The 26,778-nt window shown below is 39.8% G+C and overlaps 2 protein-coding genes and 1 pseudogene across 21 annotated transcripts in view; 2 read left to right on the top strand and 1 right to left on the bottom strand.

The window, feature by feature from the left end:
• PPHLN1 (periphilin 1) overlaps window positions 1-16,833 on the bottom strand; it is a 146,609-nt gene extending 129,776 nt beyond the window's left edge. For 10 of the 19 annotated variants that reach the window (XM_058307830.2, XM_012526872.4, XM_012526873.4 and 7 more), the window contains exons 1-2: window positions 16,740-16,825; window positions 15,860-16,138 (exon numbers count right to left, since the gene is read on the bottom strand). In XM_058307830.2, coding sequence (XP_058163813.1) covers window positions 15,860-15,899 — 40 coding nt within the window. In that variant the 5' untranslated portion in view covers window positions 15,900-16,138; window positions 16,740-16,825. Of the gene's footprint in view, window positions 1-15,859; window positions 16,139-16,528 lie in introns of all 19 variants that reach the window. The other 9 variants (XM_071218784.1, XM_071218785.1, XM_071218782.1 and 6 more) reach the window with 5 other exon arrangements.
• Window positions 16,834-16,861: 28 nt separating this feature from the next.
• The window catches only part of ZCRB1 (zinc finger CCHC-type and RNA binding motif containing 1), a 28,223-nt gene continuing 18,306 nt past the window's right edge, over window positions 16,862-26,778 (top strand). Inside the window, exons 1-2 of one of the 2 annotated variants that reach the window (XM_058307838.2) lie at window positions 16,862-17,069; window positions 18,125-18,210. In XM_058307838.2, the coding sequence (XP_058163821.1) occupies window positions 18,127-18,210 (84 nt within the window). In that variant the 5' untranslated portion in view covers window positions 16,862-17,069; window positions 18,125-18,126. Of the gene's footprint in view, window positions 17,070-18,124; window positions 18,211-26,778 lie in introns of those variants that run through there. The other variant, XM_058307839.1, reaches the window with a different exon arrangement.
• LOC111765325 (heterogeneous nuclear ribonucleoproteins C1/C2 pseudogene) lies at window positions 20,352-21,440 on the top strand (annotated as a pseudogene).

Here is a 26,778-nt window from a genome sequence, read left to right as displayed (position 1 = left end):
ATATGTGAACAGCAAAGAATGGAAACAACCTAAAGGGAAGCAGACTTGGCCCAGTGGTTAGGGTGTCCATCTACCATATGGGAGGTCCGCGGTTCGAACCCCAGGCCTCCCTGACCCATGTGGAGCTGTCCCATGTGCAGTGCTGATACACGCAAGGAGTGCCATACCACGCTGGGGTGTCCCCCAAGTAGGGGAGCCACATGCACAAGGAGTGCGCCCCGTAAGGAGAGTCGCCCAGCACGAAGGAAAGTTCAGCCTGCCCAGGAATGGTGCCACACACACAGAGAGCTGACACAACAAGATGACACAACAAAAAGAGACACAGATTCCCATGCCGCTGACAACAACAGAAGCAGACAAAGAAGAACACGCAGCAAATAGACACAGAGAACAGACAGACAACCGGGGGGGGTGGGGGGGGGGGGGAGAAATAAACAAACAAATCTTAAAAAAAAAAAAAAAAAAAGAAAACAACCTAAAATGGTCATAAAGAAGAAACTGGTTAAATAAATAGTTGCATAATAATACAAAGGAATATAATGGCAACCATTTCAAAGAAATGTAGCCCTATATGGAACATACAGAAAGACTACCAAGATATACTACTAAACAAAAAAGAACAAAGAACAGATTAATATGTAGCATATGCTACCATTTGTGGAAAATTAAAAGGCAGGGTACAGATATATAAACACATTCACAGAAAACTTTGGGAGTATAATCAAGAGAGTATAAAAGTGACTGCCTCTGAGGAGAACTGGGTGGCCGGGGTATCGGAGGATTAAAAAGACTTTTCACTGCATAATGTTTTGTACGTCCTATTACCTACTATAAAAACAAGTATCTGTTTTTAAAGATCCTAAAAATCATTCAGTAAGTGAAACATTCAAGTGACAGTAAAATGATGATTAATGAACTAAAGGAGAACATAAGTAAAAACAATTTTATAACAAGAAAAAAACTATAAACCTTCTAAAAAAATATTATATAGTTTCTTAACTAACTATAATACTAAAATACTGAAATTTACTGACTTCCCCCCTAAAATATAAATTAACAACTATTATACTACTTTAGTCTTTCCAGGAATCAAATTTAAAGTTTTCAAAAGCTCCTGTAGGAATGAAGGGATGGATGAGAGTATACAAACATAAGAATTTGTGTCTGTATAAACTAACCAGAAGAGAAAAATAACTAAACCTTCACAATTTGTACGGTGAACACAAGAAGAAAAATAGATATCTACATTATGAAAATGTTCAAACTCCTAAAATAAAGAATTACAGGCGTAAATAAGCCATATTGACTCAAGCATCTTTGAAAATGGAATATAATATTTTGACCACCAGAGGCCACCTAAGTTTCATTAAAAAAAAACAAAACTAGGTTAAAAGAATTCTTAGTCCAAATTTTGCTGGTTGAGAGTTGGGCAGAGCATCTCTCTTATCTTTATCTCTAAGGTCTAAATGTTTAAGGTAGATTTTAATTATAAATATTATGAACACTGGTTGTAAAATATCTCAAATAGTTTTTTTTTCAATCTGGCATCCTGGGGACTGAATGTGGTTTAAGCAACTGGGTACCTGCCTCCCACATGGGCAAGTCCCAGGTTTGGTTCCCAGTGCCTCCCAAAGAAGACAAGCAGATGCCACAACCAGCAAGGAATGCAAGTAGCTCAAGTGGTTGGGCACTCACCTCCAAGATGGGAGGTCCCAGGTTCGATTCCTGGTGCCTCCTAAAGACAAGCAGACAATGAGCAGATAGATGAGGGAGCCATCTGGGGTGGGGGGATAAAATTAAAAATAAAAAAATTTTGGCATCCTTAGTCTGGAAATCCCTACAGTTTGGCATCTGGCAAAAATGGTCCCATGTTCAAAGAAATCCAGAAACCAAGGCAACAATCATGAAAGGATACTAAACTTATTAAGTAAAAGTTAGATGAACTTGAAAATTATCTTCTCCCAAAATATAAAGAGTACTGAGTAAGCTTTAAAAAAAAGTGCGAGGCACAATGAAAATTGCAAGTCTATGCAATATACTTGCCTTTAAAAAAAAATTGACCAGGAAGACACATCAATTCACAATGTCTGTGTATCTAACAAAGCTTTAAAATACATGAGTCAAAAACTGACAGAACTAAAAGGAAAAAAAGACAAATCCACCATTATTGTTGCAAACTTGTTCCTCTAAGCAACTGATAAAACTAGTAGACAGAAAACTGAGCTACACAAACCAACAGGATCTAATTAACGTTTATAGAGCACTCAACTCAATAAGAGAAAACAAAAGTACATTCCTCCCAAGCATACATGGAGCATTCACCAAAACAGACCAAAGTCCAGGTCATAAAACAATTCTTAACAAATTTAAAAGAAATGAAATCATATAAAGACTGTTTTGTGGCCATAATTGAATTAAACTACAAATCAGTAACAAACATTATAGGAAATCTCCAAACACTTGAAATTAAATAACACTTGTAAGTAATCCACAGATCAAATAGGAAGTCTCAATGGAAATTCTAAAGTATTTTGAAGTGAAAGTAAAAATATATCAAAATTTGCAAATGAGCCCAGGAGTTCATAAACAACTTTACAGGGATGCTCTGCCAAACTCTGCCCTCTCTATAACTTCCATGGCATTTTCTGGATAAACAAACTCTGATATATTCTTACAATGGAATGCTACTCAGAAATAAAAAGAAAGGAACTATGGATACTTATAACAGCTTGGATGAATCGCAAAGGCATTATGCTGGGTGAAAAAGCCTGCCTTGGGAACAGATATAGGTTAAGCAATCGGGTGCTCAATTCCACATGGGAGGTCCCAGGTTCAGTTCCCAGTGCCTCCTAAAGAAGACAGATGCAACCAAGCCCAGTTCCCGATACCTCCTGAGGAGGACGAGCACACACACAGTGGAGCCATCTCAGCAGGGGGGATTTAAAATATGATTTTAAAAAGCCTGTCTCAAAAGGTTATATACTGGGCAGGGGATGTGGCTCCAGTGCTTCCCACATGGGAGGTCCTGGGTTTGCTCCTGGTGCCTCCTTAAAAAAACAAAAGCAGAACAAGTTGACAAATTAAACAACCAACTCAGGGGAGAGGTGGCTCAGTGGTTGAGCACTGGCTTCCCACATGCAAAGGTCCCAGGTTCAATCCCAAAAGCCAGTACCTCCAAAAAAAAAAAAAAAAAAAAAAGGTTACATACAAATGATTCCATTTATATGACATTCAGGAAAAATACAAAACTCAAGAGAAAGAAAAACAGAAAACAGATCAGGGCTTGCCAGTGACTGTTGTGGGGGAAAGGTACCACACAGTAGCAGCGCAAGGGATATTTTTTGATATAATGGAACTGTTCAGTATCCTGTTGTAAAAGTGGTTACACAAGTCTATATGTCTATTAAAATTGGTAGAACTATCACCCAACCCCCCAAAAACCTGGACTTTAATCAAGCCTTTAGCTCTACCACTTCACATGAAATTCAAAGGACAGAAGATTATCTGTATTAGAAAGACAGGTGCGCCACCAAGACTGGCTTGTCTTGGGAACTGTGCAGAATTGCTCATCCTGAACTTCAAGTGACCACTGATGTCCAACTTGTCATCGAGGCCTTTTCAAAGTCCATCTCCTGACAGACCTGATAAATTGCTACTGCCATTGTGCTGGGTTTCATACTTATTGTGTTTTTGCTTTAATAATTTTCTTGGCTATGAAAATCGAAGAAAGATGGACTGGTATGACAAGTCGAATATTTTGTGGGACAAGGAACACATCTATGATGAGCAGCAACCCAATGTCAAAGAGCAGATTAAAAAAGGCTCACAGGATATGCTCTCCCCACCATCTGACTTTGTGGAGAGAGTTGACAATTTCATGGCATACTTTTCCAACAATAAAGTAAATAACATATGGTAATATCCAGATTCTTCCTATAAATCAACACTGATGCCTGAAGTCGTTCAGGAGATTCCAGTGACTTCACCTGTGGATAACTTCAGGGATGGCATTACAGCAGCAGTGGTAACTATGAGACACCTTCAAAAGGGGCCCCCACAAAAGGAAGAGCAGGAAAGCCAGAGAAAGGAGCAAGACCACTATGAAGTGGACTATACTACTGGCAGTGAGTTGCATGATGAACTCGAGAAGGACTGGATCAGGCTGCTGCTGCTGATCCAGTCTTCAGATTACAAAAATAAAAGTATTACAAGCAGCTGAAGAGTAAATTGTCACACATTAAGAAGATGGTTGGAGATTATAACAGAAAACATAGAAGGGAGATGCCACATTGTCTGAGAGATTAAGGTGCATCTGTCTGACATTGCTGCAGTATTCTCAGAAGGAAAATGACTTTGGACTCCAACCTGGGAGACCACATCTCTGCCATCATTAAAAAGTTTTAGTAGTTTTAATATTAGTTTCATATCAGTACTGAAGCATTTTATAAATATCTTTTGATAACAACTGGGCTGCGCACTCCAATTAAGGATTTTATGCATTAAACATTGGTCCTTATATTAAAAACTAAACACAGAGGTTTTTAACTTTAAAGGAAGATCTCCATGTGAACTGTGCTATGAAGTTTCACATCCTGGACAGTTATGTCTTTTTTTTTTAAAGGAATAAAAAATAAATTTAACCATATCAAAAAGCCAAACTTAAGAAGAATAGTTCAGGGAACTTATAGGATCCCAACTCAGTAGTCAGCATTCTTCTTCTGAATGAGTCCAGTGCCCCAAGTTGGTCCCTAAGCATATCTCAAACCCCAATAAGAAGCTTGGATTTTATACCAAATCCTAGGCTTGGCTTTTCCTCCAAAGAACTCACTAATTTGAAATAACTAAAAGTGAAGTGTGAGTTCCTTTACCATGATTCCCCAAATCTAAAATTGACCAATACGTTTGTCCTCTCCAGCAATCTTACAGCCAGTAAAATCTCCTTTCAGACTGTTTCGATGGAAGTGAAAACGAAGGGAGCTTGAGCTAGATTTAAGTCAGAGGCGTGCACAAAGGCTTCCATTTGGCATTTTTAAGAAGAGCCCACGAGAAGAGAGGATGTGCAGATCAAGGTGCTCATCCTTTCCAGTTCTGCTCTTGAGAAAGTGAGTACATGCCAAAACCCACTGTGTCAACCTCCCACCCTAAAACCCCCTATCCTGGTAGCAGAGTGCTGAGGAGGCCTGGTTCTCTTCCTTTGTAAGCTAACACTTAGACTCTACCAGTGGTGTATTTCATAAGCTGCCGATGTTGGGGAAGCTCTTCAGTTTCTCAGGAAAGTCGTCTTTGTACAGGACAGGGTCAGCTCAGTGTTCTACCACCCTGAGAGGCACTGTCCCAAAGACTGAAGCAAACTTGCTGCTGCACTAGTAGGTAAGTGCATTCATAGAGGTGATCTCATTTCATCCTTCTACCAACCCTTCAGATAGCTATTATTTGTAATTCTTTTCAGATAAGGAAACTGGGGCCCTGCACTGAAGTCTCTGAAATGAAAACTGCTTGTTTCTTAGCTGGCAGTTTTGGTGAAGTCTGTTTTATGACTTCAATAATAAAGTCCTTGTCTTTTCATAATTTAGCTATTGCTTTAACATTCTACCAGCCTGCCTACTGATTTTTTTCTGTGCATCAATGGTTAAGAGCACCTTTTGTTTTTTTTTGTTGCCCTAGTAAAGACCATATAAAAATAACAAATAGGTAAAATTTAAAGGCTGTAAATATGTATTTTTTTTAAATCAAAGTTTAAACTTACTGGTTAGAATTTTGTTGGCAATTTTAAAATACTTTTCATCCTTATGGTTTACTTTAACCAATCAGAATTTTTCATCCTAACCATTATCCAATAACATTCAAAATTCAATTTTTACTTGATTCCATCTTACAAGAATGGTCAAGTTTCATACAATTATAAGGTATTTAACCTAGTGGGTGTTTTCCCATAATATATCTGTTTAATGTTGTTACTGCTGTTAATCTTAAGCTGTGGAAAAATTACACTCAGGAATTCTATCTGTTGGTTTAAACTATTTTGGGTGCTGTGTGGGTCGAAAGTGTCCTAATATTTTGGCTATATGGAGGTCAGTTTGTTTGGAAATAGACTGTTATAGTATAAAACACCAAATTATTTCAAATGGTGACCTTAAATATCAGCATGGTTTTCTAAAAATTCAAATTCTTATTAGCAAAGTAAGATTAGCTAATAATACTGTGCATACAGCTAACAAGTTAATTGTGTTTATCCCAATTTTTAGAACAGTGCTTTTACACAAAATTTGTTTGCCTGAAAACCTTCAATAATAATCTTTAAACTAATCTTTAGTTTATAATTCTGACACTTAAAGATGTAATTTTCTATATATGAGCCTGGATCATTTTCCAAAGATAATCTTTTAATGAAATAATGTTTAACAATGAGTCATTTCTTCAAACTGAAGTTCTTAATTTTTCTGTTGCTGTATATACTTAATACAAAAGGTAATAGATAGTTCATGCTTTTCACAGATTTTATATTAAGATCAGATGGAAAGGACTCTTTTGAGCACCTGATTTTTACATGTTATATTTTTTATTTTTAAAGAAGTTTTAGATTACAGAAAAGCTACATTGAAAATATAGAAGATTCCCATATATCCTATCCCCACCTCCTCTCACATTTTCCCCTATTTATAACATCTTTTGTTAGTGTGGTACATTTGTTACAAATGAACAAATACTGAAGCACTGCTACTAACAATAGGCTATATTTTACATTATGGTTTACACATTGTACTGTACAGGTTTTGACAAAATGTATAATGGCCTGTATCCGTCACTACAATATCATGCAGAACAATTCCTGCATGATATAGCAATGTTCCAAAAATGTCTCCATGTTATACCTATTTTTCCCTCTCCCTCCCCTGAGAACCTGTGGTGACAACTGTCTTTATATCACTGTTACAGGTTCTTCCACTACCAGAATAAGTCTACTTCAGTCCATAGTTGCACCCCCCCTTGTTTGCTCATTCCTCAATTTTGAGGATTTTAGGATGGTGATGCCCACTCTATGATTGAGAGGGGGCTTAGATTCCATAGGGCAGATGGATGGAATGGTCTTGCTTGCAGTTGTAGATATTCTGTTTTTTGGGATGGGCACTGTCCATTATCATCTATCTGTTAGTTTTCCTGGGCGAGTCCAATGAACTGGAGAGTAGGTATTGGCTGCAACTCTACTTAAAGATTTAGGGTTCAACCGGCATATGAACAGCCAGAAGATTCAAGTCTCTGGGACACACATTTAATGGGTATAGTGCTAATTGTAGGTTCAAATAAAAAGAGGAGCCATATGTACAGAAATAAAAAATAATTCTAATTTGTTACACTGGGGAGATCAGTTAACCTATATTCCAAGGCACAGCCCACCAATGGGATGCCATTTCCTGTTGTCTGCCCTGACTATAGCATCTAGAGCCCTTAGGAGCACCCCTGCTTGAGACACTGTATGCTGTGGCAGTCAGTGAAATCCTCCTGACATGTGCATAAAAGTAACCTCTGGAATGACCTCCCAACTAACTTTGAAATCTCTTAGCCATAAAAACTCGTTTGTATTTTATATTTCCCTCTCTCAGTCAAGCTCTTTTACCAAATGCATCACTAGTTGGCAGGTGCCAGGGAGGCTTATCTCCAGGAGTCGTGTCCCAGGCCAGGGGGAAGGCAGTGAGTCTGGCTTAGAGAGAGGCCACATTTGAACAACAAGGAGGCTTTCGGGAGGTTAACTCTTGGACAATATATATTACTAGGCTACATTTCAATTTCCCAAGAACAAGGTTCATAAGTACAAGCATCAATATCAAGGGCCTAGCACATTGGTCTGTCCTCCTTCACTAGGCACTGCCCATGTAAAATCAGTTAAATTTAAACAGAAGTATCCTGGCTCTCAATGAAGTGATCACTTTACTTACTGTGTCATCACTTCACTAAATCTCCTATTAGTGGAATCTTCAGAAGTATTCCAGTAAAGTTCTCTGACCCAAAGGATATGAAAACTGAAGAACACAAATGAAATGTGGAAGGGCCTTCTACATCACAATTAGGGAGAGAACAGAATCAGAATCCAATGTGGAGAATGTAAGCTTCATTCAGTTTACTAATAACTGGATCCAGATGATAAAATCTTAGTCTCTTATGCCATATTCAATAAAGAAGGTATATTTAATATACTTCGATTTAATTCCAGAAAGAAAACAAGCCTTTCTTAGAGTACTCCACTGAACAGCTCGGTTCTCAAGTACCCATCCACTGTCACACAGTTAACTTCAACTTGGGGGCCTGAAGAATAGGGATGACTTGAGCTCCAAGTGAGAGTGGCCTGGAAACTGTAAAGACAGGAAGTCATATGCAGTATCTTTCTGTCAAACCACTCACACCTTGAATCCAAAGGCAAGGTGAAAGAGCAGGATTGCTCATTTTAGCCAAACAGGCTACAGTAACAGATTAAGCTGTAGAGGAACTCTGCAAATTGCCCTAATCAACTCGCATTTTTCAAATACACTCAAGATAAATAGCTGTCTTTCCCAAACACATTCCTTTCACTTTATATTCATTCAATAACTATTTTGATAATCAACGACTGTTAATAAATAGAAAGGTCACTCAATTACCCACACATTTGACCTCACACTTTAAATCAGCTATAAGCCTTTGAGCTAACAGTTCCGAGTATTCACATGATTAATTTCCTCACCTTTAAATGTCACCTTCTCAACAAGACCCCAAGTCCCCTAAGCTTGGTATTTTTTTTTTCATAGCACTAATTATCTAATATATAATTTAAATTTATGTATATTATTGGTCGCTCCCTATTGGAATAAGAGGTACATGAATGCAGGGATCTCTTTTTTTCATTAGTATGAAATACCTACAACAACTTTACAGTATTTGCTCAGTATTCATAGAATGAATTTATTAAAGTTTGCAAATGACTCCCAAATCACAACTTCCATTCTGACTCCTTTCAAGAGGATTTCCCATAGACACCTCTAACTCAATATATCAAAACTCAATTCTTCATACTTTTCAGAAACCCTACTTCATTTCCTGTCTTCCCCATTTTAGTCAATGATTCCACCATGTATTCAAATGCCCAATTCAGTAACCTGAATCATCTAAGTCCCCAAACTTTTCATACCTACTCACTTATTAAATTCAGTGTTTCTATCACCTTAATAAAGCAAATCTACATAGACTTCCTGATTATTACTACCAATGCCTTTATTCAAGCCCTCAAATAATCCACTGGACTCCCCAATAGTGTAACTGGTTTCCCTGCTTCCAGGGTCATTATAGTCACCCCACCCACCTGCAAACTATTGTTAGTGTTCATCCTGATAAGATAACGGATTAAAAATCTCTCAGTGGTCACCACATCCCAAATCTAAACTTGAAAAAGACTTATATCTGCTTCTGTCTTTCAAGTTTCACCTCCTACCACTTTCCCAACAATCACCAGGACCTCTAGACATACCGAACTACTTGTTCTGCAAATGAACCATTATTTCTCAAAAAAACACATCTTAGCTCATGTTTTCCCCTCTGCTTAGAACATCTTTCTTCTACTTTTCTGCCTTTAACCTTTGAGATTCACCTCAATGTCAGCTTTTCTTTTTTTTCTTTTTGAGTTCAAACACGATATTTAATCTTACTTTACAGTATCCAAGGAAATGGAATTATTCAAACACCTATACTAAAGAAATACACATTTGTAAAGTATTACCGTAGAAATCATAGTAATATCAAAGTTCAATAAATACATCAGTTAAATGGCAGTAGTTAATCTCAAAGGAGATCCATGAAAACTACCTTAAAAGTGCAAAAACCCAGGCAGAAACTTTCCCGTAGTTGAGGATGGGCAGCTATGAAAATGGAATCAAACCTTGAGGCTGAAGGTTGCAGTTTGAACTTTAGGTGCCAGAGGGCCACTTGGGAAAACTTGGGGCTTCAACTTTATTCTTGCCAATATTTCCCTGATGGAATCGTTTTCCATCCTTAGTTCCTTGAGCTTTCTCTCAGTGGACAGAGCTTTCAGTCCCCTTTCCTGAGCTTTCTTCTCGTAGAATATAATCTGGTTGTGAAAGAAACTATTCTTAAATTCTCCAGAAAGAATTAGATTGTTCCTTCTTTGTGTCTCCCAAAGCACCCTGTTGATACATATAGCACTATATAACATCATATTCTATTTACATTTCTTCCTCTTCTCCCTCCCAAACTAAGCAATGCCATTAAGGAAAGGATTATGTACCCTTATGAATCCTTTTGCTTAATACAGGTACTTTTACAATACTGTTCAAATGAATACACAGACCATTCACATGACTACCACATGAGCCATTCTGGGGAAGTGAAATACTTAGAGAAATTCGTACTTTTTCATTAGTCAGAAAACTTCCAATGAGCACTATTAGCTTGTAGCTCCTGTCGCACTTCTCATGACACAAATGACACTTCACTTCTGAGCAAAAGGTACCAATGAGAATCCTTTAGCTCTAACTTCTAAAGCAAGAACTCTGAACCCAGACTGTACATTAGAATGACCTAAGGAGCTTTAAAGAAATACCAATGCCTAGTCCATACTTTCTGATATCCCTATTTAATTGACCTGGGTTGGGATCTTGGCACTTTTTATAAAATTCTGAGCTTCTAATCTGCAGTAAGGATGAGATCCACTGATCTAAAGCAAGAAAGCATATTCCTGATATCCTAAATTGAGACATAAAAGACCTTTTTAGGGCTGAACTGACTATAAAAACTACATTTCTATTTCTATCAGAAAGTGTTTCAATTTCTAGACAACTAAAAGTGAAATTTAGAACATAGAGTTCTGCTTGAAAAAAATTAACATCAACGCCAATTAAAATGGTTTCCCAGTACATAAGTTACATTTATACTACACTGTCGTCTATTAAGTGTGCAGTATCATTATGTCTAAAGAAAACTATCTGCACACTTTAATTAAAAAATACTTTTTAGTAATAAAGTGCTAACCATCATCTAAGTCTTCAGCGAATCATAATCCTTTTGCAGGTGGAGGGTTTTGCCTTGATGTTGATGGCTGCTGACTGATCAGGCTAGTGACTGCTAAAGATAGGGGTAGCTGTGGCAATTTCTTAAATAAGACAACAGTGAGGTTTGCCTTATCAATTGACTTTTCCTTTCAAGATGATTTCTGTGTAGCATGCCATGCTGTTTGACAGCATTTGACCCACAGAACTTCTTTCAAAATTGAAGTCAATACTCTCAAACTCTGCTACTGCTTTATCAACTAAGTTGATGGAATAGTCTAAATCATTTGCTAGTATTTCAACAATGTTCACAGGATCTTTATCAGGAATACTTTCCATCTCAAGAAACGACTTTCTTTGCTCATCTTGAATGGATGAGAAAGAAATTTCTCATCAAGTTTTATTATGAGATTGCAGTAATTCAATCATATCTTCAGGCTCCAGTTCTAATTCTTTCTATTTCTATCATATCTGCTATTACTTCCTCCACTGCAGACCTGAATTCCTCAGTCACCCACGTGTGTTGGAATCCAATTCTTCCAAACTCCTGTTCATGTTGCTATTTTGACCTCCTTTCATGAATCATGAATTTAATGGTATCTATAGTGCTGAATCCCTTCCAGAAGGTTTTCAGTTGACTTTGTCCAGATCCATCGGAGGAATCATCATCTATGGTTGCCCGAGCCTTATAAAACGTAGTTCTTAAACAATAAGACTTGAAAGTCAAAATGACTCCTTGATCCAGGAGTTGCAAAATGAATGTTGTGTTTGCAGATAGGAAAATACTAATCTCATTGTACATCTCCATCAGAGCTCTTGGGGCACCAGAAACATTGTCAATGAGCAGCAGTATTTTGAGAGGAATCTTTTTTTCTGAGCAGTAGGTCTCAATAGTGGGCTTAAAATATTCAGTAAACCATGTTCTAAACAGATGTGCTATCATCCAGGCTTTGATGTTTCATTTATAGAGCATCCAGGTTTTGTTGTTTCGTTGGTAGCATAATTCTTTTTTTTTTTTTTTTTAAGATTTTTTTTTTTTATTGACTTTGTAATAATATTACATCAAAAATATATATGTGAGGTCCCATTCAACCCCGCTCCCCCACCCCCCTCTCCCCCCCCAACAACACTCGTTCCCATCATCATGACACATCCATTGGATTTGGTAAGTACATCTTTGGGCACCTCTGCACCTCATAGTCAATGGTCCACATCATGGCCCATACTCTCCTCCATTCCATCCAGTGGGCCCTGTGAGGATTTACAATGTCCGGTGATTGCCTCTGAAGCACCATCCAGGGCAGCTCCATGTCCCAAAGACACCTCCACCTCTCATCTCTTCCTGCCTTTCCCCATACCCATCGTCCACCATGTCCACTTTTCTCAATCCAATACCACCTCTTCTATGTGGACATTGGATTGGTTGTGTCCATTGCACCTCTATGTCAAGAGGAGGCTCAAATTCCACATGGATGCTGGATGCAATCCTCCCATTTTCAGTTGTAATCACTCTAGGCTCCATGGTGTGGTGGTTGTCCTTCTTCAACTCCATCTTAGCTGAGTGTGGTAAGTCCAATAAATCAGATTGTAGGTGCTGGAGTCTGTTGAGGCTCAGGACCTGGCTATCACATTGTCAGTCCAGAGATACAAATCCCCTAAATATATCTTAAATCCCAACGTTAACTGCACCTCCAGCACATTAGCATGAAAGTCTTATGAAGGGAGATCCCATCTGAGTCCAGATTCATCACACATAAACACCATTTCCAAAGAGGGGCCATCTGCCCTGGTAGTTAACCCCATCGGCCATGGCCATAACTCTCAGGTAGCATAATTCTTAAGGTCTCTAGGATTTTCCAAATGGTAAATGAACACAGGCTTCAACTTAAAAGTCACCAGTTCCATTAGCCCCTAACGAGTTAGCCTGTCCTTTGAAGTTTTGATGCCAGGCACTGACTTCTCTCTAGGTACAGAAGTCCTAGATGACATCTACATCCAATAGAAGGATGTTTCTTCTATGTTGAAAATATGTTTAGTGTAGCCACCTTACCAATTACCTTAATTATATCTTCTGGATAACTTGCTGCTTCACCTTGCACTTTTGTTATGAACACAGCTTCTTTCCTTAAACCTCACAGACCAATGGTTCTTAACTTTTTTGTTCCACGGACCCCTTTGCCAGTCAGGTGAAATGAATACTACTGTAAATTATTTACTGCATACATTCATAAGTGAAGGAAATATTAGATTTCAGTTAGAGGTCAGAGAAAATTAATTTCTAAAAAATTCAAGCTCACAGACCCCCTGAAATCTTTCCACAGATTCCCCAAGGGGACCCCTGGTTAAGAAACCTTGTCATAAACCAATCTCTGAAAACATTTCTTCTGTAGCTTTCTCACCTCTCTCAGCCTTCCAAGAATTAAAGAGTTAGGGCCTTGCTCTGGATTAGGCTTTGGCTTAATGTTGTAGCTAGTTTGACCTTCTATCCAGACCACTAAAACTTTCTCCATATCAGCAATAAGGCAATTTCATTTTCTTATCATTTGTGTGTTCACCGGAATAGTACTCTTCATTTTCTTCAAGAACTTTTTCTTTGCATTCACAACTTGGTCAAATGTTTGGCATAAGAGGCCTAGCTTTTGGGATACCTCAGTTTTTGACATGCCTTCCCTCCTAAGCTTAATCATCTCTAGCTTTTGATTTAAAGTGAGAAGTGTGTGACTATTCCTTTCACTTCAACAGTGAGAGGCACTTTAGGGTTATTTACACTCCTAAATTCAATACTCTTATGTCTCAGGAACTAGGGAGGCCAGAGGAGAGAGAGGAACAACTGATTGGTGGAGTAGTCGGAACACACAAATTTAATTAAGTTTGCCATGTTATATGGGCACTGTTCATGAAGTCCCAAAACAATTACAACAATATTAAAAATCACTGATCACAGGTCACCATAACAGATATAATAATGAAAATTCACATTCTGAATTACCAGAATGTGACAGAGGCACACAAAGTGAGCACATGCTGTTGGAAAAATGGCACTGATAGCTTTTGTGAGACACAGGGTTGTCTCAAACCTTCAATTTGTAAAAAAAAATGCAATATCTGTGAAGCACAATAAAGCATGGTATGCCTGTATACAAAATGGATTAGAGAAGAGACTAAAGACCACTGACTGCTTCCATGATGAAGCACATAATTATAGCTGTTACAGCAGTGCATTATCTTCTTGTTCCACAAATTACTTGGTTTGCAATGCTTTGAGGATACTTTCTTTATAAGCCCCACTGTACTACACTAAACAGTTAGGAATTTGTGACTGTCCATCTTTAATAATGAATTAAGTGGAATTACTTAAGTAGACAAGATACCAAATGTTTGCCTATGTATAATACTTAAATTATTTCAACATCTGGATGGAGGTTCCTCCCAATTGTTTACCTTCCAACCCATGCTACAAAAGGATGCCCAAGGAACTCTGCTAAAGCATCTTTCATAACATGAAACTTCCCTGATCAAGAATCTAAATGGTTTCTTATTCATTAACAACCATAAATCCAAACTTCTCTGCCCTCCATATGCACCCTTCTGTCCATCTCACCTAACCTCCTACTATCTCCAAAGGCAGCACTCATGCCAGCCTTCTCAATGTGGCAGAGACTGGGCAATGCACACTACCTGGGAATTGTGTGAATAATTTCCCAGTTTGGAATATCTCTTTTTTTCTCTCATTCAACTTCTAACATCCATCAATGGCCAACTCAAAATCTATTGTTCACAAAAAATAATTAAAAATTATTAAAAAAAACTGTTCACCAAAAAACCTATTTTCTGACCTAGAACTCTTAAAATAGATTCCAAACTGGTAGCTAATAAGACACATATGACTTTCAGATATCATTTGTTTGGCCCACTTTAAAAAAAAATTAATCTATTTACATTTAAAAATTGGGAGCTATCACTTTGAAACACTATACTTTCAACTTTTTTTTTTTAATTGGATGATTTGACAACCCTGGGGTCATATTCTTAGACGGACATAATCGTCTGGAGCTAAGTAGCAGCTGACCCCTTTGACAGGTTTTACACATTCATTAATGTCAACTGCCTGACCTCTAAGACCATATCTGAAGCACCTGCAATCATTCAAGAACTGCCTGACTGCCTATTTGTAGCGAGCTGTGTAAGGCATTGCAGGTACAAGGACTAACAAGACAAACACAATCCCTCCCCCACACTTTAGTTTAGTAGGGAAAGCAAAGAGACAAGCAATTGCAATGCAAGTGATAGGTGCTATGAAGAGAGAAGTAGAGGGTACTTAAATGCACAGGCAAGGATAGCTAACTCTATGGGAAGTTAGGGAATACCCCTCAGAGGAAGAGAAAGCTAAACTCAGATCCTTAGAAGGAGCAGGAGTTATCCAGAAAAAGATATGGGAGGAGGCAAGGAGATCAAATGTTCCAGGAAGAGAAAAGACCCTTTGCAAAGACCCTGAGGGGAGAATAAAATATCTTGAGGAACTGAAATCAGTTCGTTTTGGCTAGAGTCATCTCCCAAACATAAATGCAGGTGTTAGAGAAAGGGCTCGATTTAAAAAGGACAGAAAAATCACGTTTTGGTTAAGGTCAGATGAAAGATTTCAGTAAAGAGACTGAATATGTAAGAGTTTGTTAAGCGTGGAACAGAGGTTTCAGAGAGTACAGGTCGGGTATTGAGGGGTGAAATGGATAAGAAAAGGAGTAAGAAACAATGATAGCCTAAATCAGGGGAAAGAAAGCACAAAGCAGCATGGGGATGAGGGTATAGCATAGAATACCAAAGGGGCTTACATCTTCGGCGGGAGCCAAGGATAACAGGGATGTGGAGCATGGTGGGTTTGGCTGGCCACAAGTCTGCCAAGAGAATTAGTCCCAGCAGTTCCCTGGTGGATGGGGAGGCATTCAGACCTCTCAAAATTCAGCTGCACCCTGGATGGATTGCACTTCGGTCTCTCTAGAAGGCATCAGCTTCAGTCTGGATTGATTGTGCAGGTTCCAGGAGAGGCTCTGGGTTCCAGGCTGCTGACACGCAGGATCCCAGGGAGTGATTAGAAGCCTGGTCTGTGTGTGCTGGTGGGTAGAAGTTTAGTATAAACTACCTTGCATTATTTTCTGATTTTTCCGTAGGAATGATGGGCCTGTTATGGTCTCTTAGAAAGGCAATGTGAGCCAGTTACAGATTTAAGGGAAGAAAAAAGGTGCCAAGAAGTTCAACTTTTGCCCATACCAGTACTCAAGATAAGTCATTCTGTGAGTCCAAGTCTCCCCAACTAGACTGAATCTCCGCCTGAGAAAGGCCTGTTTTACACTTTTTTGTAACTCCCTAAGTGCCCAATAACGAGCTCGGTACGTCGACAATATTCCGTTAAATTACCGATTCCTGACTGATCTCGGGTCGATGAAGTTACCTAGCTCATTCCGCTTTTTGTATATTAAGGCGCTAAAGGGAAACAAACCTACATTTTAGACCCAGCACTTTGCTTTACTCCAAACTCCACTGCGTCTTTCCACCCCCATCCGCAGGGGCCGAGGTGCACCGTTCAATTGCCGCGGGAGACGCCACGTCCCGCCACGGAAAACGCTCGCCTGCCCGCTCCCACAGCCTCCCAGCGGGTGTGGTAGCCCGCGCGCCAGCTCCCATCCACCTCTTCGAAAGGTAAAATGTGCTCACCGACTCTCGGCCGCCGGGAAACCCCGAAAAGACAGACGCCCGCTCGCCGCGGCCGTCCCAGGCAGGCACTTCCGGCGCGCGCGAAGACGTCAGCAGGAGCGCCCGCTGCTGGGCCCGCCTCCGGGTCGGGGGCTCTGACCGCATCCGAGGCGCGTCCGACTGCAGTAGGGGAGAGACGGAGGCGCTGTCATCTTCTCGACTTGGGCGCCTCACTCTCCCGGGACTCGTGATGCCAGAGCTGCCGCGTGGGGCGAGAAATAGTCGGGGCTGAGCCCCAGCTGGGCCGAGGGCTCGCACTCTTCTGGTCTCTCGGACAAGACTCACCTGAAGGTAACGCCTCCCCAGCTGCGGCCTTTTTTCCCTGCAGGCCCTTTCCCTGACCCAGTCGCCGAAACGAGGTGTCGCTCCCTGCCGCTACCCTTTTTATTCCAGGGCTTTTACGTTTGCCTCCCCTCGCTAGTTCTCACCGGATTGTCCAGCTTATAGATAGTTCCAAATGGGAAACTTTTGAAAAGCGATCTATCGATGTTGAGTTCCTGAAGTTTTCTAAATGATTTCAAGAACCCTCAGGCATCAAGCGGCTTTCCCATTTGCGGGTCGGCATGCCTTAGAATGACTCTTTCACTGTTTGTGATGATCCTTTCCCCAATCCCAAATACACATCACATCCTTTTTTAACCGAAAAGTTGATTAATTGAGTCTGGTATAATTTTCATGGCTAATTTGCTGATTTTGTAAAATAAGGTGTAAAAATTAATTACGGGTTATTTTGTAAACTTAATTGTAAAGGTCGGTATCCTACCAGACAGTGAACCTATTCATATAATGAAATGTATCTATACATAATTTGGCGATAACATGTAAAATTAGTGATTTGAAAAAACTACGTTTGTCAAAATGGGAGACTAAAAGTTTCTCCCAACACTAACTCCAGAAAAAAATTCAAAAAGCCAAAAAAATGTACCCAACCATAATATTAGTGAAAATCAGTAGCCTCGGTTCTTTCTGATCTAAGTGGGCAAGGTAGTGTACATATTTGAAAGCACTTTTTCAACTTGCTTGCTCTTAGCCTGAGAGAAGGTTAGAGAAGCATCAGGGTTTTTTCCTGCATCTTTTGAAAACCACCTCCCCACATAGACAACACAACTGCTTTGAAAGAGTTAGTGTAAAAACTACCTGAAAGAAGGACCAGAAAATCTCCAGCTGGGGACTGGGGAAAAAAGAAATTCCTAAATTAACCCAGCTGGAGTCATTGTTCATAACTATTACTAAAACGTAAGAAGGTGTATAAATCTGGCTTACTTAAGTTAGTGATTGACAGTTTTGGTTTTACTTGGAATGACCACCAAATTTAGATTACTTATGTCTTTTTTATCCCTTTTTAGGAATGAGTGGTGGATTGGCTCCAAGTAAAAGTACAGTGTATGTATCCAACTTGCCCTTTTCCCTAACAAACAATGACTTATATCGGGTAAGTGAGTTTTAGTATTAGTACATTTATTTACTAAATTCTCTTAGTTTTAATGAAGGATTGTTTATTCAGTTAAGCCAAAATGCACATTACTGTTAAACATGCATCTGGTGTACAAATTGTTCTCAAAAATAAACTTGCCAATAGAAAAGCAGAAATTTTTATATGCTGTTCATTAAGAAGGGCATTCTAAAACAAAATTCGAAGACAATCCTGACAAACAATAATTGATAGAGCAATAATGAGATTTGGTCTACCAAAACTATTACATTTATAAACATAACCTTCAGAGTTTTAAGGCCTTAACTGTATTTCTACCCAATACAAATAAATTCAATTACACTTTAAAATTATGATAATCCTTTGTTGATTCATGGCTTCTCTCCCATCCATCAGTGATGATATTTTAGTTAATTTACTACTTGGAAGTTTCTTAAGCATTCAAGTTCTTTATTCTTAGATCAGAATTCTTTATTTACTCTCTTAACCAAGTTAAATTCTAAAAAAAGGAAAAAATGAAATGATCAACTTATCTTGGATTTAATGGAGTTGATGGCATATACTGGGGAAAAGACTGTAGATTAAGATTAAATACTATGCCTATGCAAATGATAATTTAGTAAGGAATCCATGAAGCATATTTACAAGAAACCAACACATGTATAGTCATCCATTCAGACCCTTCCTGAGCATCTGTGTATTGGGATTAGAGAGGGAAATATTACATAGATTTACCTCTCCATCCTGAATTCTCTTTTTGAGATATAGATGTAGCCTAAGGAAACAGTTCTCCCTGGCAAAAGTACATTATAATGTACTTAAACCCTCAATACCAAAGATCTCTTTTAAAAACACGAGTAACTATATAGAAAAATTTAGAAATTTATAATCTCCAAAGAGAATTTGCAATGCCTTTAAAGAGAAAATAAGTTATTTATAACAGAAAACACAGCTAACAAAATGAAGTGCAAGCAACTTGTGGTAGGCTGATTTTTCCAGTTACTTATTTGGATTTTTAAACCATAGGGGAGTGGAGGTGTTTGGAGGAAAAAGTTTGATGGAAGCAACAGATCCCTTTCCTAACCCTCAAATTCTGAAACCTTTTCACATATTTGGCCAAAGCTTAACAGTTTAATAAATTTTGTTCTGTGGGACAGGAATCTGTGAGCAGCTTAACGGGATAGTTCTGGCACAGAGTTTCTCACAAGGCCCCAACCAAGATGTCAGAGACTTGATTGGGGAACGTTCCACTTCCAAGCTCTCTCAGATGACTGTTGGAAGACCTCAGTTCTTTGACACATGGGTCGATCCACAGATCTAAGAGAGAGCACAGAATCCACTGAATTCCTGCGTCTAACTTCAGAAGTGGCATCCCGTTATTTTGGTCACATTCTATTAATCAGAAGTAGATAGCATGTCTAGCCCATTCTCAAGGGGATTACAAAAGAAAAAATAATATATTGTTTTCAGTTCAGGATAGGGATGATTGAATGGAAAAATTCTCTTCCAACAATTTTCTTTAAGCTCTTTTCCATACAGAGAACTAAATTTCCTACTGTGTCTCTCCTGCAGATGGGTAGTTGAAAGGCTCTAGAAGGAATGACATGAGTCCTTTCTTCCAAGTGTGTCCTTTTCTTCCTGCTGCTTTCAGTATGTACAAGGTAGAAAGATGCTGTATAGGTGAAACAGAGTACTTGATAATTATTTAATTAAGATAGCTTAGTCTTAGGGAATAGAGGGGAAAGTGAGCTTTAGCTTCCTTCCTTGTATCAAATTAGGGAAATTTCTGTTTTAATTGAACACTTGCTGTGTGCCAAGCATTCTTCCAAGTATTAGAAACACATCAGTGAGAAAAATCTCATGGATCTCACAATATAGCTGGAAAGAGAAACAATTAAGAATATAAATAAGCAAAATTATACTATATGTTAGATAGTGGTAGGTGCTAAGGAGAAAAAATTAAATCAAGAAAGGAAGGCTATTAAATGTTAGTTGGGGAGGGAGGGACTCAGGGCCATTTTGTGAAAATACAAAGACTGAGCAGTTGCCACCCCATTGCTGACCTTGAGCAACAATCTGCTTCTTCGTGTGGAACCTGGGAGTAGAAGATTCAGATTTGAATCTCTTCTCCTTCCCACCTCCTGGTTTCAGATCACTTGAAATATATAAGTTAAGTGGACTTTGCTTTAGTGAGTTTTTTTAATCATTAGCTACAGTTTTCCACTTTGTGACAAAGCTTATCATCAAACACCATGGCCAGCAATGTTACCAACAGGACAGATCTTCGCTCCACAAACTCCTGTGTGTTCACTGGGAATGTCAGGATTCTTGTGGTGAAGAAGTCTGATGTGGAGACAATCTTCTCAAAGTATGACAAAACTGTGAGTTGCTCTGTTCATAAGGGCTTTGCCTTTGTTCAGTATGTTAACAAGAGAAATGCCTGTGCTGCTGTAGCAGGAGAAGATGGCAGAATGATGGCTGGCCAGGTTTTGGATAGTAAACTGGCTACAGAGCCAAAAGTGAACCAAGAAAAACCATCTCTGCAGCAGAGATGTATGGGTCCGTACCAGAACACCCTTCTCTATGCCCTCTACTCAGCTCTTCTTTTGACTTGGACTATGGCTTTCAGCGGGATTATTATGACAGGATGTGCAGCTACCCAGCACATGTTCCTTCTCCTCCTCCCATTGCTCATGCTGTAGTACTCTCAAAAGGCCAGCATGTATCAGGAAACACCTCATGAAGGGACAAAAATGGCTTCAATTCCAAGAGTGGACAGCAGGGATCTTCTAAGTCTGGAAAATTGAAAGAAGATGACCTTCAGGCCATTAAGAAGGAATTGACCTAGATAAAACAAAAAGTAGATTCTCTTTTGGAAGCTTGGGAAAAAATGAAAAGAATCAGAGCAAGCAAGGAGAAGAGATGAAGAATGATAAGTCAGAAGAGGAGCAGAGCAGCAGCTCCCTGAAGAAAGGTGAGATTAATGTGAAGATGGAGGGAAATGGACTTGGCCCAGTGGTTAGGGCGTCCATCTACCACATGGGAGGTCCGCGGTTCAAACCCCGGGCCTCCTTGACCCGTGTGGAGCTGGCCCATGCGCAGTGCTGATGCGCGCAAGGAGTGCCGTGCCACGCAAGGGTGTCCCCCGCGTAGGGGAGCCCCATGCGCAAGTAGTGCGCCCGTGAGGAGAGCCGCCCAGCATGAAAAGAAAATGCAGCCTGCCCAGGAATGGCACCTCTCACACTTCCCGTACCGCTGACGACAACAGAAGTGGACAAAGAAACAAGATGCAGCAAAAAGACACCGAGAACAGACAACGGGGGGGGGGGGGGAGGGGGGGCGGAATTAAATAAATAAATAAATCTTTAAAAAAATAAAGATATTTTAAAAAAAAAATGTGAAGATGGAGTCTGAGGGGGCAGCAGGTGACTCTGCTGAGAAGGAGGACTTACTGGATGATAATAATGAAGATGGGGAAGCGGACTTGGCCAAATGGATAGGGCGTCCGCCTACCACATGGGAGGTTCACAGTTCAAACCCCGGGCTTCCTCGACCCATGTGGAGCTGGCCTACACGCAGTGCTGATGCACTCAAGGAGTGCCGTGCCACGCGGGGGTGTCCCTGCATAGGGGAGCCCCACGCTCAAGGAGTGTGCCCCATGAGGAGAGCCGCCCAGCACGAAAGAAAGTGCAGCCTACCCAGGAATGGTGCCACACATATGGAGAGCTGACACAAGATGACGCAACAAAAAGAAACACAGATTCCTGTGCCACTGATAAGGATGGAAGCAGTCACAGAAGAACACACAGCGAATGGACACAGCAGACAACTGGGGGGGGGGGGGAGGGGAGAGAAATAAGTAAAAAATAAATCTTTAAAAAAAAATAATGAAGATGGGAGGGAGGATGACCAGCTGGAGTTGATCAAGGATGATGAAAAAAAGAGGCAGAGGAAGGAGAAGATGAGTCTTAAGCACATAGTGGGGTTTAGAAATTTTATCCCATTATTTCTTTACTTTGGCACTTGTCTGAGATCAAATTTTTCACCAGATCCTCTCCCCTAGTATCATCAGCACATGCTCACTATTCTCTCCATCCTTGTCCTTCCCATGTTTATTAATTCATATTGCCCTGTGCCTAGTTCCATTTTTACATCCTTTGATGCTCCTAGTAGTTGTCTTCCCCTGTAATTTTTGCTTTTTAAATTTGATACCTCTTTATAACTGAACAATAAAAGAATGTATGCCTTTTATCAACTATCTCCAAAATAATCTCTTGTTATTTAGGGAGTACAATTCTCATCATTCATGAGTTCAGTAGTTGCTTGCCTAACTGAAAAGGCAATCTCAGTTAATTGAGTAGCATCTGTGAGCAGCTTTGAGTTAGAGGTATGTGTGTTATATCCCACATAAGAATGCAGTGTGGGGCTCTGCAACACAAATGTAACTATATTTTTGTGGAATGAGAGTTGGCACGTCATTTGCATCCTCTAGAAAAATAATAAGTGTAATCGTCTTAAGATTTGTTTTCTCAAGTTGATACTGTGAGTTATTTTTTTGAATAGCCTGATGTTTTGGACCTTTTTTTCTCAAACAAAGTTGGGGAGGGAGGTGAAATTTAGATAGGGTGGTGAGAAAAGTCCTCATTGAAAAAGTCACTTTTGAGTAAAGATGTGAAAAGTGAAAGAGCTAATGCTACAGATACCTGGGGGACAAGCATTTCAGACAGAGAGGAGCAAATAGAGAGTAGAGGAAGAATTAGTCAGAGAGGTAAACCCATGTAGGGGAACTTTAAAGGTCCTATATGGATCATGGTAAGAACTCTGGCTTTCATTCTGAGTAAAATGAAAAGTCATTTGAAAATGTTGGGCAGACAAATGGTGTGATAGCTCACTCTGGCTTCTGTTTAAGAATAAAGTTCAGGTGCAGGGGACAGAGAGGCAAGAGCAAAAGCAAGGAAACCTGTTAGGAGGCTGTTGGCAGTAAGAGAGCAAGTGATAAAGACTACATTACGTGTACTAGACATTATGCTAGCTGCTTGAGATACCGAAGGAAATAAGGCCTTCACCTTAGTAAATTGCTCACAGTCTGTAAGAGAATGTTGTTCATTCCTTCATTCTACAGACTTACATTAAGTACCTCTTCCATGCTAGACAAATAGTAGGTACTTTGCATCTCTAGGTCTTTGAATATTTTCTGAAGATGTTGACCCATGAGCTAAGTTTTAAGAGATAATAAGTAACAAAGGAAAGAATTGGAATGCAAGCAAAATAGAAGACATATTGTTATGGATTGAATCATGTGCTCCCCAAAGACATATTCAAGTCCTAACCCCTGGTTCTGTGGATGTGAACCCATTTGTAAATACCATCTCTGAAGGTGTTATTATTAGTTGAGTAAAGCAAGGCCAAAATGAATCAGGGTAGAGCTCAATCCAATCTGACCAGAGTCTTTATAAACATAGGAAATTTGGACACAATGGTGGGAGGGACATGGGGGAGAGAGAGATAGCCACGTGACAGAGGCAGAACTTGAGCTATGGGTAGCTGGCAAACCACCACCAAAACACTACAGATTTCAGAGAAAGCATGATCCTGTTAATACCTTGATTTTGGACCTGTTGCCTCCATAACTGTGAGACTAATTCTTGTTGTTAAAGCCACCTAGTCTGAGATACTTTGTTACAGCAGCCCTGGCAAACTAAGACACATATAAAGTGAAATAAAGTGCTAAGGCAAGAAAATAGGATATATCTAGGTAACAGGCATTTTTGTATAGGTTAGCCAGAAGTTGAAAAGAGACCAATTGAGAGGTTTATTGAAGTAATTCAGGATCTGGACCAAATGGTATTTATTGTTTTAACAACTATTAAATGAATATCCATACTTAGGACCCCTGCTAAGGGATCCTAAGTTTAGGATCCCTGAACATGGAATTCATAGCTAATGAGGACAGAGAATTGTTAATGGATTTTTTTTTTTAATTTAAGAAGATGAAATTGACATGATTTGATGAATATGGAGACAAGAAAAGACAAGTCTTTCATGATTTACACTTTTCAGGCTTGGTTGGCTGGATGGTTAGTGATGACCTAAGGAATGCAAGAGGCAAATCTGGTTTTGGTGCAGATGGTGACCAACTTTGGATACCTTAAATATAAGTTACAAGTAGAAATATCCAAAACTCAATTTAAAATATGGGTATAGGCGGGCCAAGATGGTGTCGGAGTAGGTGCACCTTCATCATCTTTCCTACAAAAAACCGGTGAGTGGGGACAAAATCCTGCCTGAGTGAGTGGTTTTGGGAACCCACAAAGCAGGAGGCTTCTGGACATCATTCAGGAGAGAGTGCAACAGGGAAGCAGATGTGGCTCAACTGATAGAGCGTCCATCTACCATATGGAAGGTCCAGGGTTCAATCCCCAGGGCCTCCTGACCGTGTGGTGAGCTGGCCCACGCGCAGTGCTGCCATGTGCAAGTAGTGCTGTGCCTTTGCAGGGGCGCCCATGCACAAAGAGTGCGCCTCACAAGGAGAGCCACCCCACATGAAAAAACTCAGCCCGCCCAGGAGTGGTGCCACACACACAAAGAGCTGATGCAGCAAGATGATGCAACAAAAAAAGAGATGCAGTTTCCCAGTGCCGCTGGATAATACAAAGTGGACACAGAAGAACATGCAGCAAATGGACACAGAGAGCAGACAACGGGGCGGGGGGTGTGGAGAAATAAATAAAATAGATCTTTTTTTAAAAAAAAAAAGAGAATGCGACAAAAAGTGATTGCTCAGGGTAAAACCACAGGTTTCTGGCACTTGTGCCTGAAGCTGTGGGAAGACTAACCCCTTCCTTTAGGGGTGCAGACACAGTATTCCCCAAACACTGCTGGTCACACAGCGACATTCCCCAAAACCCACAATCCCCAAACCCACATTTCCCAAACCCTGCATTCCCCGAACCCGGACAAACTCCAAGAGTGAGAGGGTTCTGGTAAAGGGTGCAGAGGGGCCTAAGGAGTGCGGGTTCACTTTTCTGACCGCCCCCTTTTTGAGCTTTGAGGAGCATACCAGCTGGCTTGAGGAGAAACTAGGAAGAGGTAAGAGGCAGATCTGCTGAGACAGCCCGATTTACCTAAATGCCCTGGGATAGGGAAAATTGGTCTGGGAGAAGGTGGAGTCAGGCAGTGAACTAGTCCTGTGCAACACACCTAAGGGAGCCAGACAGTAGAAGTGCTTGGTAGGCTTCCAGTAGCATTATTTAGGGTTCCCAGCAAGGTGTGGGTTCTCTCTCTCGAGACTGAGAGTCATTATTTTCTGTGGTGAGTTGGTTTACCCAGGGTCCCATTTGATCTCCATGGGGAGTTCTCACACTGGCTTCCTGCTGCCCTGGGAGAGAGGGAAGTGAGGAAGGGAGAAAGGGGGAAGGAAAGACAGAAAATCAGTTTATTCAGTTGCAAAGAGGACTCCTTACTTAAGGGCTTATCTGATTTTTGTTTGTTTGTTTTCTTGTCTTTCCTTCCTCTTTATCACCTTACTCCTTTTTTTTTTTTCTTTTTCTATTTCTTTTTTCCTATTAGATACTGCTGGCAATGTTTCTTGTTCGCTGTGCTTCCTCATCCTCGACTTCCTCTCTTCTTTGTGTACTGATTTTGGCTACCATCACTATCTCCTTTCCTTTACATCTTTTTATATTCCATCTTCTGTTGTTGCTCTTACATTCCACCTCTTTTTGTTTAGCCCCCAATTTTTCTGGCTTTTTATTTCTAACACCTCTATTCTGTTTTTTATCTTTTGTTCCCTCTTTATTGTTATTGTCCTTTCTCTTTTCCTCTTTCCTGATCACACTGGCCTTTTAATTCATACTGTATTCTCCATATTCAGTTTCCCATCTCATTGTAGATACTACACTTTTTGATTCCTGTAACTCTACACAGCTTTTTGATTCCTGTAACTCTACACAGTTTAATATTCATTCTCCTAAGTCATATATGGTTCTTCTGCTAACATTTACTATCAATACTATTATACTTTTTCTTTTTTTACCTCTTTTGCTTTCCCTGGCTCTAATCTTTTTCCTTCAAGAGAACTTAGACAACAACAAGAAAATACAATAAGAACAACAAAGTGTCAAAGAGAAAACTTAACCCACACACAAAAACAGCACCTAAGTAAAACCCAAGACTAGACAGAAAAGCTAATCAACTGAACAAACCCATCAAGATAAAATGATGATGAGATAGCAACAAAAAATTAAAAACCATACCAATAATCAGGAAGACATGGCCCAATCCAAAGAAAAGCTAGAAACCAGGAAGAGGAGCAGAACATTGAACAGCTAATCAAAGCTCTCCGAACAAATATCATGGGCCAACTTAATGAAGTAAAGGAAGAGATTTAGGATATTAAGAAAATACTTGGAGAGCATACAGAAGAATTTGTAAACATAGACAAAAAGATAACAATATGATGGTGATGAGTGGCATAATCCAAGAAATCAAAAATACACTCTCAGCAAATAACAGCAGATTTGACGAGACAGAGGAAAGTGAAGGGATAAGACGGGGGCATAGGGATTC

This window comes from Dasypus novemcinctus, chromosome 12 (genome assembly GCF_030445035.2).
Source record: "Dasypus novemcinctus isolate mDasNov1 chromosome 12, mDasNov1.1.hap2, whole genome shotgun sequence".
Taxonomy (NCBI): Eukaryota; Metazoa; Chordata; class Mammalia; order Cingulata; family Dasypodidae; genus Dasypus; species Dasypus novemcinctus.
Note: the sequence above shows the minus strand (reverse complement) of the source record. Positions and strands in the feature narration are given on the sequence as shown.